General features: G+C 37.0%; 1 protein-coding gene across 2 annotated transcripts; it reads right to left on the minus strand.

The window, feature by feature from the left end:
- Nucleotides 1-1,530: 1,530 nt before the first annotated feature.
- On the minus strand, nucleotides 1,531-18,102 carry ARL5B (ARF like GTPase 5B). Of its 2 annotated transcripts, XM_071428881.1 has the most exons (7): nucleotides 17,865-18,102; nucleotides 12,949-13,087; nucleotides 10,293-10,353; nucleotides 9,006-9,153; nucleotides 7,274-7,357; nucleotides 5,445-5,596; nucleotides 1,531-3,527 (listed from the first exon to the last, which is right to left on the minus strand). In XM_071428881.1, exons 4-7 carry the CDS (start codon nucleotides 9,147-9,149, stop codon nucleotides 3,479-3,481), a joined length of 429 nt encoding a protein of 142 aa, XP_071284982.1. In that variant the 5' UTR covers nucleotides 9,150-9,153; nucleotides 10,293-10,353; nucleotides 12,949-13,087; nucleotides 17,865-18,102; the 3' UTR covers nucleotides 1,531-3,478. The 2 variants fall into 2 exon arrangements, with proteins under 2 accessions (XP_071284982.1, XP_071284980.1); XM_071428879.1 differs by lacking the exon at nucleotides 12,949-13,087 and having other exon boundaries at nucleotides 17,865-18,099.
- Between the last annotated feature and the right edge of the window lie 49 nt (nucleotides 18,103-18,151).

Genomic DNA, 18,151 nt, shown 5'->3' on the forward strand with positions numbered 1-18,151 from the left:
AGAATCACTCAATGTTGAAAGATCATCAAGGTAATTTTAGAAGAAGTTCAAGGTTGTTCCAAAATTCCAGTTTCTACTGCTAGCATTGGTATCGTGGCCAGGTTTTTCTCAACCTGCTCTCCTCACTGCTGCCTTCTGGGCCTTTTCACAAGGCAGACTCTACAAAAGGAAAGAGCAAACTCAGCTAAATGCTAAGTATAGTCAAATGCACACACAAAGATCCATACAAGTTTTTTTTTCCCAGTCTTTTGTTTGGATTTGTTTTGTTCTTACTGTGAAAGGGAACAGTCCACTAAAACAAACACCCTTCTCTAAAACAAACAAAGACCCACACTTCCCATGGCTGAAATGATGTGATCTTTAGGATCAAAGCTGGAGCTTCTCTGAGATGAAAGGAAGCAGGTGTCCAGCCAAGATGTTCTGTGAACTGGCTACAGCTGCACATGATGTAGGCCCCCCATTCTGCCCCAGTGAACAGACTGGAGATGAAATGAAAGTGACAAGGCTACACTGCTGCAATACCTCTTCACCACAGAGTACTCACAAACAAAAACCCCATCCAACTTCACAGAACAACTCAATTTTATTTTTATGACAAATATTTTGAGCAGCTGTGCCCAAGTCCTCTTCACCTTACTGCGTGCAGTGTGTTTAAAGATCTGGAAAGAAACCCTGCTTTGGGAATCCTGAACCTCTTTGTCACCTAGACAAAAAGTAAAAAAACATAAACAAATAAAGAGCCATGTGCCAACCAATTTACAGCAGTACAACATAAATGTGCATAGGACAGACACCATAAATTCTTGAACTTAAGGTGATTAACATTGTTCTTTGTGAACAGCATATTAAACACAGAATACTTTTAGAGTGCAAAACTACCGCAAGATATTTACTACATTCAAATTAGCAAACATAATGTGGTATTTGGCAATGCAAAGACACACACAGTATTTATTCTAAGGCAACCTTTAAAAATATTATGATCAAATCACTTTTAGTTTAACAGGCTCCAAAGTTATTAAAAATAGCCTCCCCAAAATTCCATACCAAGGCGTTTTTCCCCAAAAAAAAAATGGTAAAAAAAATCACAGCAATAGTGCTGTGAACAAACCAGTATCATCAATGGAAAACTGTTGCAGAAAATGAAGTAGATAGGTGATAACAATCATAGCACTTGTTAGGAATGCTTTATTCTGTAAAGATACTCAAAGGTCTTGAGTGCTAACAAATTAAAAGAAACATCCATTATTCTGATATTCTAATGTCTACAACCAGACCATTTCTTCCTAATCAAAGCTATCTGTATTACCTCAGGTAAGACTGGATTTAGTAATCAAACTATAGATTTACAAATGGTTTTAGCTAGAAAGCATTAAATACAAAATCATACCTTTAAAAAAAAACCAAAAGGGCAATATAACTAGCTAGTGCTCTCTTTAAGTATTCAGGACTACATTCTGAATAATATAATTTCAGTTTGCAATTTAAATTTATTTTCAGGTTTATTTTTAAGTCACCAAACAAGAAACGTCATTCATACTATCATTTTATTTTTTTCCTTTATAATTTGCTTCCTTAAGAGCAAAACAAATCTTATTTTCACACATTAAAACAGCTGAACATCACAGCAAGCAGCTTTAATATCGATTTTAACCTTGCCTTGCATTCATCTTTTTTCTTTATACAATACTTTTTGCTGACTTTAATTATTTTCTGAACATTTTGACTTGACACTCAATGTAGTCCTAAATGTGACTTTTTCTAACTGGCAATAATACACAACTTCATTCAACCAATCACTGTTTCCACATGTATTCAAAGTCTTTCCAACACTTACAACAATATATTTGCTGATACTTTTAAACTTTCATTAAGTTTTATTTAAATAAAATGGAAGCAAATTGAAATTTACAAAGCTTAAAATTTTATTAAAGAAAATTCAGTGTGCTTAAATTTTCAAAACAAGATTAAACAAAAATATTTTGTCATCAAAGGCCTACAGTCAGTTTGCAAAACAGTTCAGGTAACCAAACTCCATGTGGCTTTTAGGCATGCAGAAGTGCAGAATGATGCTTCTGGAAAACCTGCCAAGCATTTAGATAGGCTGGGTACCTGACTGCTGCTGGGACTTTGCTAGGAACTGGGTGTCCACTATCGGTTTTGATTTGTTGGTTTTGGTTTTTTTAATCCTCATGTGGGGTTTTCTGGGGGACTGGTGGTTAGGTTTATTTGATACTTAATGTTCTCAATTAACTCCATATCTTTAGATTATCTTTAGATTTAACTTAATTCCCTTCAAATTGAAGTAATAGTTACTGGGTCCACTCTTTCACCACCTGTCTTTCAAGTTTCAGGTGAAGGAACCTAACTCAAACACTGTCAAAAGTTCTCTGCTTGTGCAAATAAGACCAAAAACAAAAATGAAGGCAAAATAATTTCTCTGTAACAGAATCTGAAAACATGTATGATAGTAGATAAATAAATGTCAAGATTAGCTTCACTCTGAAGTCTACAGATACAGCACCATGGTTTTGTTTTTTTTATAGATCTGGCTTCCCTTTTGATTTTGTATTCATTTAGAAAACAGCACTCTCACTAAAAGGTGAGGAAGGCTCATGTATACAGAATTTAAAATTTTAACAGAATACAGCAAGTCTACACATAACACTGGCTGCTGTGATTCCAAATTTAATTACCCATTTATCTTTGAAAAGTTATTCAAGTTCTAAATGACTACACCAGCACTTAGTAATAATATTTTTATGCACTGTACAGAGATGTACCTTCAAGTAGAAGAATATAAGAATGTCCTAGAACTACATACCAGAGAAACTGAGACTGAAACAGATTTCTTTTAAGGCAGAAGTTCCATTGTATATCAGATTGAAAGCCACCACAATATTAACTATAACTAGTTCATTAAGCACTTAAAAATTTGCATTCATAACTATTAATTCTCGTGCTGACTAGAACTCTACTAACATTCCAGGAAGTCCAGCTGGAGATATGGTTATCCTTTGAGGTTAAAGCTATGGCAGAGTAAAGTTAACCTAAACACTATTTTTAATTATTAAATAAAATGTGCTCATTTATGTTAGTAAGTTATACAACTATTTAGAAAGAGGAAATATGAAATATTGACAATGACAAAAGAGATTTTAAAAAGCTATCATTGAAAAAGTTAGAATTCATATTCAGAGGAATTTCAATGCTTAAAAACAGATTCATATATGTTCATCCAGTTGAAGATTAGTGTATTAAAAAAAGTTAAGAAAATACTTTTGTGTTTCAGTTCAACTGCGCTTGATTCAAGCACAGCTTAGAGGTTGGCTGATATAAATTAAACATTGGTCACTGCCTCAGCAGCCAAAAGTACAGAAAAATGTACATGTTCACAGGATAAATAGAAGTCTCTTCTTTTGGAGGAATAACAAAAAAAAGAAAAAAAAAAAAGAAAAAAAAAGGCAAAAAAAAAAAGCTATCTCACTCCAATACGGGAAGTCATCCACTCCAAGCCTTGGCATAATCTGAAAGATAAGAGATGTTATACTTGGTACAAGTTCTATTCCAGCATCTTGAAGGTATTTTCTACTTGTTTTTATGTGTAAAAACAGCTACTTAAAATAAATTAAATCAACTGGAAATGGGATTGAAAGCTGAAGAGAGTAACCAGTGTTTTAAACTAAGTCTACTTAGGCTTTAGCCACATGAAAATGGTCAAGCATTCTATATTATTGAAGCTTGGCAGTACTTCAAATTTTTTTCTCCTTGTAAACCTAAAAGACACTATCCTTAAATGCTTACTTGCAAGTACATGAAAAGAAAAAAGTTTTTCTTGCTCAACAGAAAGCTAGACCTATACATACTAATATTAAAAGATAAAGGGCAGGTTATCCAGACTGAATTGTTTCATGAAAAGACAGTATATCAAAATTATATTACAAAATTAAAAGTATGTTTATATTGAATACTAAGACTGCATGGGATCTAATCTGCTTCCTAACCCAATTTGCATCTCTATTTAAAAGTCTTCCATTTCAGAAGATAGATTTTCCCTTGATTTTCCAGGGATCTAGTTACCTAATTTATATCCCTTTGAGCTTTACCTTTGTCCAGTAAATCAGTGTTTAGCTATCCAATAATGCTAGCTTCACTCACATCAAGTTGATCCCCCGCCGCAGATTCTGGTCAGATTTTCTCAAGGAAGACTCAGCTCAGCTATCTTAACTCTAGGAATGTTTTTTCTAAGTTCATGTCACTACTGTCATAAAGTATTCTAAATATTCTTCGCTTTTTGTTTTACAGTACAAAAGAAGCGGCCTAGGATGGCCACTTCTTGTTTCTAAACTAAACCTCATACTTATTAATTATTATTTTCCTTCAAATGTCAAGGAACATTTGACATTTGGTTGAAGATCTTAGTTAGTCCATAAACTGTGTACTCAAAAGTAACTTTAGCAAAACTGGTAGAAGGAAAGTAGAGTTAACTCTTAGACCGAAATACAACCACCCCATAAAAAACCCCCCACTTGCTTCTCACTAACACATTTCACCTTAAGGAAGTTAATGCCACCATTCACTCTACAAGACATCTCCATGACATTAGACAATACTTCATGCTAGAAAGTGAGGTAGATGCTCTCCCTTTCTAAATACACAGTTGGATTCACTGGTTTTGATGTCACAAGACCACAGTATTGTAAAGGTTGTACGACACAGCTAAAAAAACCCCTAAATACCACACATTACAAGACTGCTTTAAAAACCAAGATGAAAAATTAGCACACTTCACACGATACAAGCAAGACATTATCCAACTTGATAGAAGGTATCCAAAAATCCAAATTTTATTTTTTTATATTTACAGACTAAGGATCTAAGGCTAGCCCAGCATTCCATTTTAGTAATTGTTAGTGTAAGGTATGCAAATTTCAAAATTAGCAACATTAACTAGATATAAACAAAGTTTAATATTGGTAAAAAAATTGTTTTATGACAGATCTATGTAACTTTTCATCAAAAACTATGTTTCAATGCTAATCAAAAAAGCCAACCAACCAAAAAAACCCTGAACACCTCAACCTCCCAGCTTAGAAGCTTTCTGTAGTTTAGAATATAAAGGAAGAGCACAGTAGCTTATTTCTTCAAATACAGAAGGACACACAAGAGTAAGAGAGTAGCACAGAGAGAGTAGACAGCTATGTCAACAGCTGCATACTTAGGTGGAGGGGTGGTGTTTGGTTTTTGGTTTGGGGTTTTTAACAACAAATGGAAGACGTTCATATGAATTTGGAGCACAAGGTTCAATTGCAAAAAAGAAAAATTCAAAATATCCCTCTGACAGCAAAGTTCAGAACTTTCAAAAATGCACTTTGGTGTCAGCAGGCTTCTAAATCAGTATCCTCATTGACCAGGAACTGCCCTAGTAAGCAGCAAGCACTTACCCCTCTCCTGTCAGAGCACAGCAGGACTGGATGTGCCACGGGTGATCCTTTATGGAGCTGAGGGTGAGGTACGCGGATATCTCGGCAGCCGTCATGCAGCCTTTCATGTCCTGCTTGTTTGCAAAGATGAGAACTGCAGCCTTCCGTAAATCCTGGGAATGATTCAGAGGACTCAGTTACTACACAGAGCTAAAAGGCTATTGTGCTAACTTCATTTGTTCAAAGAACTGTATCCAAGCTAATCAACAATTACACTGGAGTGTGGAGTTTTAACTGTCTTACTACATGAAATATTTGTTACAGTAAGACTAAAAAACTAATTTATCCAGAAGTGTTCACCACCACAGGGAATCAAATTGTTTGGTGTTGACCACATGTTCATACGTAACTAATGAAAGTCTTGTCAAAATACATTTTATAATGCTCCAAACCACTCAGCCAGTGGAATTATTTCTGGTTAAGTACTGCAAGTCCCATACAATACAAAAACCACTATTCAAATAGAAAAGTCTGCTAGATACCAGTCCCTTGAAATTCCTTCAACTTCATTAAAAAGTTCTGTATTGATTAAAGCAGTTATAATTTAAGAAGGCTTTCCAAATTACTAAAAGTTTAACCCTAGTGTTCCAAAAAGGGAATTTTAATAATGCTGCATCAGCTTTAATAACTAATTAGAATGGTTTTGCTTCAGCATAGAATTTAGCATTCAAAACAGATAAGAACTAGAATGTATGGCTTTAAAAGAGCAGAAGAGTAAAGACATTTAATACTCAGGAAGCTGACAGTTGCAACTAAAAGTGTTCAATACACTTCAATGCATGTTAAATTTTGAGAGTATTTTTCCACCAATAGAAAAAAACCAGAAAACAACAAAGCTTTATGATCTACAGCTGAAAATTCAACCCTACAGGTAGCCCAGTCTAGGCCTACCAACTGATTTCAAAAGATGGTAGATCACAATTTTTTAAAGAGTTTGAGACTGGAAACCAAAAAACTACATGGGAAAACTTCAGCACAAGAAGTATTTTTTCCACCTTTTTTGGTAGTGAATTTACTCCTTGCTATTAGACCCAAACTACATCTAACATTAAACTGCAAAGCAAAAACTCACTTATGTGAAACACAAGTCTCTGAGAGAAGTTAACTCAAAATGATTACTTGTACTGTACTAAATCTTTTTCTTTCAAAAATGAAGGAGAATATTTGGATTTAAAACAACCTCAATTCAGCTTCAGAGTGATCACAAAAGGTTTTAACATATTTTACCTAAGCAAATGTACAAGTTAATTTAGGATGTTTGAGTGAGTTGACTCAAGGCTGAACAGTCCCTAGGCCAACATTTAATAAAAATACAAATAAACAATTCTGAAGGAAAATGAACTAAAATTAATTTTCCCATAGTATGATATATACTCCTTAATTTTAAGGAACAGGATTAGAACAAACAAAAAAAGGTAGGCAATTTCATTTCTCTAAAATAAAAGCTAAAAAAAAAAAGTTTCTTGAAATTTCAGCCATTTAACTGAACTAGTCAGTGGTAAAGGACAACAATACCCAGTTACATTAATATGAAGCATAACATATTTTATAAGTTCAAAATTTGCAAAGTAAAGATTGATTTGATTACAATCAAGCAAGTCCTATTAGAAGGGTGCTTCATAATAATTTTTCTCCTTATTTATAACTTACATGGTTTTAAAATGTGATCAACATGAATGCACACTTATTCTAATTTTTTTTTCTGATGGCATTATTTTTGTTAACATAGGAAACATGAAATGTTATTTAACTGTTCTCAACAGAACTATTTTCCCAACTCCCCACCATACCTCATGAGCCAGCATTCTATAAAGTTCTTCTTTTGTAATAGAAAGTCGCTCTCTATCAATGCTGTCAACAACCAGAATGATGAACTAGGGAAAAACACCAACATTATAAAATGTAAATAAAAACTACAAATTACAGAAAGCACAATTTCAAGAGACCACTACCATTAGTCTTCCTACAGAAGAGACAGACACTTTCAGAGGACACCAGAAAAGAGAAAGTGACAAAAGAGAGGAAAGAGAGTAGCAAAAAAGGAGAATTAGAAATCACTGCTATAATTCTCTAACATATTCTCCAAATCACTTTGCTTTATAAAATTAAAGTGATTCATTAGCCACTAAAAATGACCACGAAGTATGAAAACCTTAGTCAATTTAATGCTGCTGTGACTTTGAGATGCCTAGCAGATGAGGTGGAACAGTAATAGAATTATTCATATGAGGGAGGCTAGGATTAGCATAGTAAACAGATCTCTTTTCTTCCTCAACTGCTTCCAGCAGACAAAGCTTCTAAGTAAAGGGAAAGTTCTTCTTTCCAAGTACTACAAGGCACTGGATTTCAAACACTTGCTAGACAGAATACGAAAAACATCCCAAAAGTATCAGAAAAATAATATATGCATCTTTCCAAATTCCAAAATCTGATACTAAAGGGATAAATGCCAAGAACTTATTGCTCTAATTGCTCTATACCAGATAATGCTGGTAGAAGTCTCTTTATCTTCACGTGTTTCTTAGATGTAGCTGCACTTCTCCAGATAACATAAAAAATTAGTCTAAAATACTAGAGATGAAGTTTGAGATGTCATTATCAGGCTTACAGTAGATCTAGGATGGATCACTGATCTCACCTCTCTTCAAGAGCATAGGAAGAGATAAAGAAAAAGGAAGAGATAAAAACCCTGATTTTACAAGAGGATGGAATCTTATATAATGAGTAATATCTAGAAGAGGTCTCTGCTTTTAGTAGAAATGGTAAGAAATGAAGTCTAGAATATTTTACATCAGTGGAGATGTCTCAAAAAGAGTCCTCAGAGATTATATGTGCCTTTTTGTATTGATAACCTCTTGGCCTCAAAAAGACTGCCACAAAAAACAAACCCCACAAGTCAACTGTTGCTGAATTCTTCTCCAACCTTTCCAGCAACAGCAGCTCTGCCAGTACCTCACGAGTAGTGCACAGCAAGACTTTCCTTCCTCCTCTGGATAAAAGCTATGAGCTGATGAGCTGTTTAAATACTGCTGCCTAGGCTTAGATAAAGTTTCATTCCTTTATTCCTTATTCCTTGTTTCCTCATTTCCTCCTAAATATCATTATTTCAAAACCATTTCAGACTGGATGTACAGAAGTCCAGTTGACCACTGCAAATCATCACAAAATTTTCAAGTTACATTTCAAAATTTTCTTTTTAGTCTATTAAAAAAAAGCAAGCAAAAATCTGATCTAAAATGCATTTCATTATCATTTGATTGCCTAGGAAAAATCTAACTTCACAGTTTATAGCACAGATCAAATAACACTACAGTAAAGTATACAGAAAAAATACTTCAAATATTACCAGAAAAATGGCTGCATACCAGAGATACCTCACACTTTTTGGATTTATTCTCCCTTATTAGAATCTAAAAACAATACAGCTGCAATCTCTACAAAAATCTATAAATATTCCTAATAAATAAATATAATTTCAAGCAAACTTATTCAATTTGCAGATTTCAAATCATCTTCTCATACCTCTGTGTTTGAATAATAGGTATTCCACGATGACCGTAATGATTCTTGTCCTCCAATATCCCACATTAAGAAATGAGTGTTTTTCACCACTATTTCTTCTACATTGCTTCCTATGGTTGGAGAAGTATGAACCACTTCATTCATTAAACTAAAGAAAACAATATCACACCATAAAGATCAGTCAGCAAAATCCACAAGGCTTGTTAGAGTTCAGTTATCACAATTTTGTTGTAAAAAAGTAAATATGTGTAACTGACAAAAAATATTTAAAAATCAGGCATATTTTAAAAAAGCTATACATTTGAACTTTAGAAAGCAGTGACTGTAGTCATGCTTAAAGAAAACAGCAAGGAAAAATAAGTACATAAAAGGCATAACAAATGGTGAAGTGCTATAGAGGACTGTCTTTCTAAAGTAATATCATTAACAGACACTTAAAATGCATTTGTTTTAAAGCAGGAGCTGCCATTCTAAAGATGCCAAACACAAAACCACTAAACTGTGCAAAATAAAAATCAGAATATAATTGTATCAAAGCACTCTACTTAGTAACTAGATATTAAATCTCAAAGGACTGTTTGGTTACATAGCTGAAGATTTCTCAGTTCCCCCTTTAAGCTTGCTCAAAATGCTCACAAATAGAAAATCTTTTTAGAAAGCATACTATGCTGCTTTACTATCCAAATATAAGGATATTAATTTATCTATACTCTCCTCCTTTTCCACAATTACAATAGTAATTATGCTCCTGACAACACTCTTGAATTTATTATGGATATTCTTGTAATGCTGCCAAGATTTGGGTGCAATGATGCTATTGAAAATGAGTAAGGTAGGATCTGGGAAAGCTGAAATATTATTTTTAGGAATTCTCTATCACAAATTTTAGACACTGGAATTAAGAAACGTTTGGAAACCTTTTCAGATTTTTGAAGCATGGCTGGAATTTCCATTAATTTAAAAATCATGTTCTTTTCTGCAATTACTAGAAACAGGATTATTTTTATGAATACAAATTCAGACAGGCTTTCATGGGAAAAAAAATTGCAGTTTACTTTGTGCTTGGATGTACAAATTTGTTATCAATTTATAGTTCAGTTTTAAAGCACAGCAGTTCCTTCACTTATCCTTTAAACATTTACTCTGTTGTAACTCATTCCATGAATGTACAAATTGTGATCTAGAATCCCAGAGAGATTACACCAGGTTACAAAGCTGAATTTTCAAAGATTAAACAGTGACAAGTAAAAAAATACAAACAGAAAAACAAAGAGTTTGTATACTTACAACTGGTAAAGAATAGTAGTCTTTCCAGCATTATCAAGTCCCACTATGATTACTTTGTGCTCTGCATATTAAAAATAAAAAATTTTAAAAAAGAAAAAAGAAGAAGAAGACAAAAATAAATTAGTGAAACAGCAATAATTATAATTCTGGTTAATCACTCTCCCTTACTTGAAGAATGCAACTGCTTGTCTCCTTTATATCAACACCTTACACAGATTAGTGGTGACTTCAGGACAGAAAAAACACCGAACTAAGACCCATCTTCTCTTGAGACCCCAGCCTCAGGAAAAGCCAGCATTGGAAATCTAATAAAGGTATGGTTACTAGTGATTACTTAATCTACAACATCTAGTTTTAGAAAGAAAAGGAAAATGAAAAAATATAATCCATAGCAGTGTATCATGCTAAGAACACCAGCAATATCCAAAGACTGCAAAAGGTATTACCCTAACTTTCAAGGATCAATAATAACCATTTATTAAGGTACCACCATTATTCACACAGTAAAATCTAAGAGGAAACTGTATTTTGAATAGGCCACAGATTCTAATTTTGCAACTTTTGAACTGAGAAGTCACAGAATGATAGAATGGTCAAGGCTGGAAGACACTTCTGGAGGTCATCTGGTTGAACCTCTTTGCTGAACCAGGCCCACAGAGCCAGTGGCATAGGACCATGTTCAGACAGGGTTTTAATATATCCAAGATGGAAACTCCACAGCCTCCCTGGACAGCCTGGGTTATTGCTCAGTGACCCTCACAGTGAAAAAGTGTTTCCTGATGTTCAGAGGGAACTTGTGTGTTTCACTTTGTGCCCACTGCCCAGTCCTGTGATTGGGCACCACTAAGACAAGTCTGGCTCTGCCCTCTTTGCACCTCTTTTTCTCATCTGTGAGATGCTCCAGTACCTCATCACCCCTGCAGCCCATCACTGGACTCTCCCAAGTATGCCCATGACTCTCTTGTACTGAGGACCCCAGACGTGGTACTCCAGGTGAGGCCTCATCAGTGCTGAGCACAAAGGAGAAATCATCTGCCCCAACCTGCTGTAAAGTCCAACATCCAAAATAGTGATCTCGCAATTGCTGCTATACTGTTTGTTTCCAGGCACAGGGGAGACAAAACAGAAATCAACCAACCAAACAAAATCAGTAAAAAAGTCCTCCAGAATTTATATGCTTCTCTGTAAATAATTCCTCTTGGAATTTCAAATCCAGTATCACAGCCACTTAGAATGGTGGTTCTTTTGCTACATGTGTGAAGCTACAGCATACTGATCCAATTACTGACAAAAATAAGCAAACCACTTGAGAGTGAAAAATTTGCAAATGGATACATAAAAACTCTGTGAACAAGCTCACTTTTAAAGAGATAATATCTACAATTCTAGGGCACTTATTTCAAAGCAAAACATGGTTCACAGTTAAAAGATTTCCTACAAAATACCACACTTGATCTACAGGATCAAACAAGTTAGTACATCAGAAGATCTATTGAAAGTATCAAATTGATGTTTTTTTCCCCCCAAAAGTAGGTGGTTTAAGGAAAAATTGAAGCATTTTGGTTAAAAATCTATTTATATATAGTAACCTAGGTCTTTTTATACTGAATATTACTGGAATAAAGTATTTTCTTCAAAACTTTTGTAAGTTTTGCTGTGCAACAGGATCATAACAGATGGTAAAATGTATTTCCCTGTGCCAGCTCCCCTACTACTGCATCCTGTAAACACATGCTAAGAAAAGAACATTTCTTGACTGTAAATGCAGGAGTACTTTTAGCACCACTAACAGCAGAATCAGTAATTAATAACCTTTCCCAATACATAAATAGTATGAAATTATCTCTACTTTCAAGGCTAATAAATAATGCCTAGTACCTTGACTGCCCATCTCTTCCTCAAATATAATTAAATGTAGAGAGCTTTCAAAGGTCCAAACACAGAAATGCCCTCCCGTTTTTTTCAAACCAAACATGTTGCCAACTATTGCCAGGAAGATGATTCTACTTTTGCAGCATTCTGTTTAAGTTATTTTCAAGAAAGAAAAGAAATTCCAGTCAGGCATTACACTGCTCTCTCATCTTATCAGAACACCTCATCTTAGGCACAAATGATTGGAGGGCTGGATGATACAACATCACACTAAGTAATGACGAGAAAAACTCCATTGAGATGGCTGCTTTTGAAAGCCACTGAAGTGTGAATGGTCCAACACTAACTGGGAAAAAAAAGGCACACCTTATCTGTGTTACTTCATAGTCAGATGGTGCTTCATACAGTGATTGAATGAGCACAAACAATAAACAGTCACACAAGTGTCAATTAATAGTGATCTTGGCATGAAAATTGTAAGATGAAATCATGGATATTTCATACAAGTAGCAGATTCCAGAACTATAGTAATGGAAACTCTTCACTTACAAACATATTCAAAAATTGAATTTCTGTCTAGTTTGATGAAAACAAAAAATTTACACATAGATGTCTATTAGAGGAACAACATGTGAGCTTAAAAACTACCAAACTAAGAACAGAATTTTAGCATGACAGCTACTTGTTTACAAGAGTAACTAGGAGAAGACAGATGCCACATTTAGGAGGAAGGACCACTACTGGGTAAATCATAGGCAGTGATTTATTTGTGTTCTGTACTTACAGACTAACCCAAGTTTCTCCCTTTCACTGGCTGGTACTCAAACTCAGTTTAGGTTGTATTTATGAATATCTTCCCAGTCCACCATGTTCTTGGCAAAAGAAGAAGAAAATCCATAACAAAGTTGAGCGAGCAGAAGAGTCTTTATTAATCATGTAGGAAAAGGGAGGGAAGATGGGGAAAGTAGAAGTAGGCATATGCAGGGGAAAAAAACAAAAGACAGTATTAGACTACTCCTTAAAAGAATCCAAGGACTTGGTTTCATCAACCATTTCTAGCACACCGTTAAAGAAAACTGATATGTAATATGGTTTAAAAAAATCTGTGGCAGTTTAGCATTACAAAAACACAGGACAGTGAAGATTATCTTCTGGCAGATGTTAGAAGAAAGACATAATATGCTCTTTTCTTCCTTACTCATCTATATTTCTCTATGATAAAAGGGCCCAAAACTGAAGATTCAATTCTCCCAACATGCCTTTTTCTCTGCTTTGCAAAAGATAAAAATAAAAGTAAAAAAAATTCTAAATACTTTAATGATGAGACTTCTAACATATTTGAAAGAAATGACTACTGAATGAGTACCAATAGATTTCAAGCTGTGAAACAAAATGCTCATCTGGTTCCAAAGAGCAACAGCCTTGGAGGTCTCAGAGTTGAAGACAGAATGCAGATAGAAGTATGCTAGAAAGAAGGCAGGAGGAATAGCATAGTTCTGGAGGTCAAAAAGGTTTCAACACAAAGACTCATTTGCACATTAACAGCTAATATAGAGTCTTCTCTTAAGCACAAAAGAACTGCTAAAATACATTTTGTATCCCCAGATTTGATTACAAGGAAGTAGAGAAGCTGTCAATAACTTTTAGTAGTCAGAGGAACCAAAAACCATTTGGATTTTCAGATAATGGCTTCTCCTAACCTGACTAGGAACTGCCAGTAAGGCTAAGTGAAATAAATTTTAGAGTTACAAAAGTTCAATTATCTTGAATTAGAGCTTACCATTACTTTTCTTAAAGCAATTTTTTAGTAACTGTAGCAATTATTCAGAGCAACCTGTAAGATGCTGGATAATTACCATTCCAAAAATAAGTAAACCCCAGATTTGTGAGCTTCTCAAAGAACTCTATATACCACATAAAAAAATAAGGTCTTGATAACAGTCATTTATCTTTATCAGGGTTGCTGACATTCACTTCTATTTTTAACCCACAGTTTAATTAAGAGCTATCTTGGTAATACTGATGAAATGATAAGTCAAGCAAGTTTTACTCAGACATGCATTAACAAAGGCACTAACTTAATGGCTCCACCATCTATCCACACAACCACATGTTGCTTAGAAGAATGTGCACTTGTCTACTGAATCATAGCTTCAGCATTTCTGGAGCTTTGGCAGGTCATTTTTGGAGTCTGATTTTTTTAAAACTTCTGAAAGTAAGTTACCAAAAGTAAATTCAACTGAACTTATGTAATTTAGCAACTAGGCTTTAAATGGCTGCAAAGAATGATATTTTAAATAAAACAATACTTGAGTAATGTTTTTTTTCTCAATTTACAAAAAAGGGAAAAATTATCACGAAGCCATTAGAAAGTCACCTAGAAAAATGACAAAAGTTCATTTTAAAGCCAACTGTTTATGAGTATCTCCAGTTCACATTGTTCAATTACTACTTGATTATGAGACAATATGTGTTGAGAGCTGAAAGACTTAGACACACCTCATCCTCCATGCTCTACCTGACGGAATGGAGATGGAACTTTCAAATATTTTCTTAGTTTCACCTTTCTTTTTGCCAAGTGCTGCAGGCTATCACACAACTTTCAGCAGCCATGAGAAATGATACCTCACACAGCAGACCCTATTTGCATCTTTGGAATACTCCCTCTGTACAGCCAAAATCAGTGTAAGTTACTGTGCTAATCTGCCCAAACTTCCTAGGACAGCCTGTGAATTCTACAAGGAACTATCAAGATTTGATGTAATTACAAGAGCAACCAAAATCAACTCAGAAATCAGTATGCTTTATTATTAGTAATGATATTATTTAGAGCATACAGTTGTGTTGTTGGAGAATAATTTCCCATTAGATCAAAAATTTATGTTTGAAGCAAATTTTCTAGAATGAAATTTTAGTTTTAGCCATGAAAAGAAACTCACTTTCTTTTCTGTGATAACACAAAAAGAGGAGGCAAAAAAACCCCAAAAAAACCCAACCCGAAACAAATCAAAAACGAAACAAAAGACAAATCCAGCACTAAACCACGATCAGGACACGTCCTAAAGTTTCTTATTGGGATAAATGCCAAAGAGTAAATATTTCATGATATTATCTCATCTATTTAACTGTGAGACTAATATTTCATTAACCATTTAAATATATGAATGTATTAGGTTTGCAATGTGAGGTTTTGATAGTGGAGAGGGCTACACAGTGTTTTCTGAGAAACTCCTAGAAACTTCTCCAATGTGTATCCAACCAATGCCAGCCAAGGCCACCAGCAACGAGTGTAATGCCTCTGGGATAACATATTTAAGATGAGAAAAAGTTATTGCACAGGAGAAATTAAGGACAGAGAAAAAAGCAGTGAGAATACATGAGAGAAACAACTCTGCTGACTCCAAGGTTGGTGCAGAAGGAGGGGGAGGAGGTGCTGCAGGTGTCAGGGATCCACCTGCAGCCCATGGTGAGGCAGCTGTGCCCCGCAGCCAGAGGTCCATGGGGGAGCAGAGGTCCACCTGCAGCCCACAGAGGATGCCACAGTAGAGCAGGTAGATCCCAAAGGCAGCTGTGACCCCACTGGAGCCTCATCTTGGAGCAGGATCCCAGCAACAACCTGTGGAGCTGTGGAGAGAAGGCCACTCTGGAACAGGTTTGCTGGCAGGTTTGTGAGCTGGTGGGGGATCCAGACTGGAATGGCCTGTCCCTGAATGGCCTGTCTCCCTGAAGGACTTGTGAAAAGAACTTGGGTTGGAACAGTTAGTGAAGAATTGCAGACCTTGGGAAGAACACACATTGGAGAAGCCCGTGGAGGACTGTCTCCTATGGGAGAGATGCCACACTGGAACAGGGGATGCAGTCCCCTCCATAAGGAATAAAGAGTGGCAGAGACAATCTGTGATGAACTGACCACAGCCCCTGTTCCCTCCTTCAGGGAGGTGGCAGAGAACCGAAAATAAAGCTAATCCAGGGAAAAAAAGAGGGAGGAGTGGGGAGCAGGTGTTCAGAAGATCTGGTTTTATTTCTCATTAACCTGTTCTGGTTTGATTGGTGATGAATTCTATTAATTTCACAAATTGAGTCTGTTTTGCCCATGATGGGAACTGGTGAGTGATATCTCCCTTTCCTTATCTCAATCCAGAAGCCTTTTGCTGTATTTTCTCTCCCCCTGTCCAGCTGAGGAGGGGAGTCATAGAGTTGCTTTGGTGGGCATCTGGCATCCAGCCAGGGTCACTCACAACGAAGAATAACTTTTCTTCCAGGAAATAATATACAATACCCAAGACAATGTGTTTTCCTGAAGATAAATACTGACATCATAATCTACTATAGAGGCAAATACTAAATGCCACCAGTTATCTGCTGATCACCTCCCTGCTTATAGATCTCTTTGGAGTCTTTGGAATACTTCACGGAAGAAAACGAGATGCAGATTGCACTACTTGATGAAAACAAAAAAAGGTACTTAATATTTTTCTGGAGGATAGGGGAAACATTGGATCTTGCCAAATAGGTTTGACAGTTTGGGGAAACAAGAAATTAGCAACAAATTCAGAAGACTTCAGGAATTATGCGGAAGGATGGTGTATGCATGAGAAAAATCAATGATCTGGGATTGGATCCCAATCCCATCCCATGAAAGACAGTTTGATACATAGATGTTAATGTGCACACACACTGAGGCTTTGGTATGTACAGAATTACACTGAGTTATGTGGAATCACAGGCAGAAAACTATTAAAGTACACCAGGTGTATCTCTCTCCAAAAACGTGCAACAGAGCATTGCACAAAAAAGGCTTATCTGCATTTTCAATAACTTTAAAGTGGAAATGAGTTTCACATTTGGAAACCTGATGAAAGAACAATTAATGAATTTATTGTTTATATTGTTTTTCCTTGAGGCCTTGAGCTTGGAGCAGGCAAAATGATGTAACTGTTACCTATTTAATTTTCTAATCAAAGCTGGCTAGGTAAACCAAAATCATTAAAACAAATAAATTAACTGATAAACCATAATTTTCTACTTTTATGATAAACATCTGAGGTAAAGGTGGTGGCAGACCTAAATTCTGAGCTCTGGATTAGAACATGAGCTGTGATTGCAGGGCTGGATGAACTGGGCAGGAGAGCATGGAAAGCGATACTATCCCCTTATGACCTTTTTATTTTTGGCTGGAGAACTGATTTTCTTGGGTCACTAACTGTATTTAACCAACATCTTTGCCAAAACACAAACAGAGCTTTACCTCGAAGGCCCCTACATGTTTGGCGTCCTTCTTTTCCTTTTAATTAAAGACTAAAACAACACGATTTTAATAACAGATCCCGACTTAAACAGGAGGCTCGGCGAAGCCCAGCGGGACCGTCACGGTCCAGCACAGCCCCAGCAGCCCGGGCCGCCGCGGACGCGGGGCGCGCACCGCCCGAAGGGCTCCTGGGTGTTTAACGCGGCCGGGGAGGAGGGGAGAGGAGGGACCACCTCGGCAACTCAAACAAAGCGACCCGGAGCATGAGGCGCCGCGGGACCAGCGCTCACGGCGCTGCACAAAGCAAAGCCCAACTTTTGACCGGGCGAGCCTTCAGGGGAAGCCCGGCGAGCGGAGCCGGCCCCGAGCCCCCACGGCTGCCCGCGGCCCCCGCAGCCCCGCGGGCTCCACTCGCCGCCCACCCCGCCGCCGCTTCGGGCCCGCGCGCCCACCTTGGCTACCGAAGAGGCTCCACAGCTTGGCGAAGATTAGGCCCATGCCTAGGCTCGGCTTCCCGCCGAGCGCCCGGGGCACCCCGAGCTCACCCAGGCGGCAGCAGCGGCGCCGACTCTCCCGTCTCCCTCGCGGAGGCTCCGCAGCGGCCCCGGCAGCGCCGAGCGGGCGGGCGGGCAGGCAAGGGGGGGGGCGGGCACGCGGCGGGGCCCCGCCCCGCCAACGGCCGCACGGCCCCGCCCCCCCGGCGCGGCCCGCGCGCGTCACTGCGGCGTCATGGCGGCGG

The sequence above is a fragment of the Agelaius tricolor genome, unplaced genomic scaffold, assembly GCF_023055355.1.
Source record: "Agelaius tricolor isolate 1412-34295 unplaced genomic scaffold, bAgeTri1.0.p SCAF_6, whole genome shotgun sequence".
Taxonomy (NCBI): Eukaryota; Metazoa; Chordata; class Aves; order Passeriformes; family Icteridae; genus Agelaius; species Agelaius tricolor.

Bases quoted from the DNA above. Each gene is read 5' to 3' on its own strand.
- ARL5B (XM_071428879.1), bottom strand. From the start codon at position 17,910: ATGGGCCTAATCTTCGCCAAGCTGTGGAGCCTCTTCGGTAGCCAAG. The intron at 7,358-9,005 runs GTATGAGAAGAT...GTTTTTCCCTAG, and splicing joins CCTATTATTCAAACACAGAG to TTCATCATTCTGGTTGTTGA. The intron at 5,597-7,273 runs GTATGGTGGGGA...AATCATTCCCAG, and splicing joins ATAGAATGCTGGCTCATGAG to GATTTACGGAAGGCTGCAGT.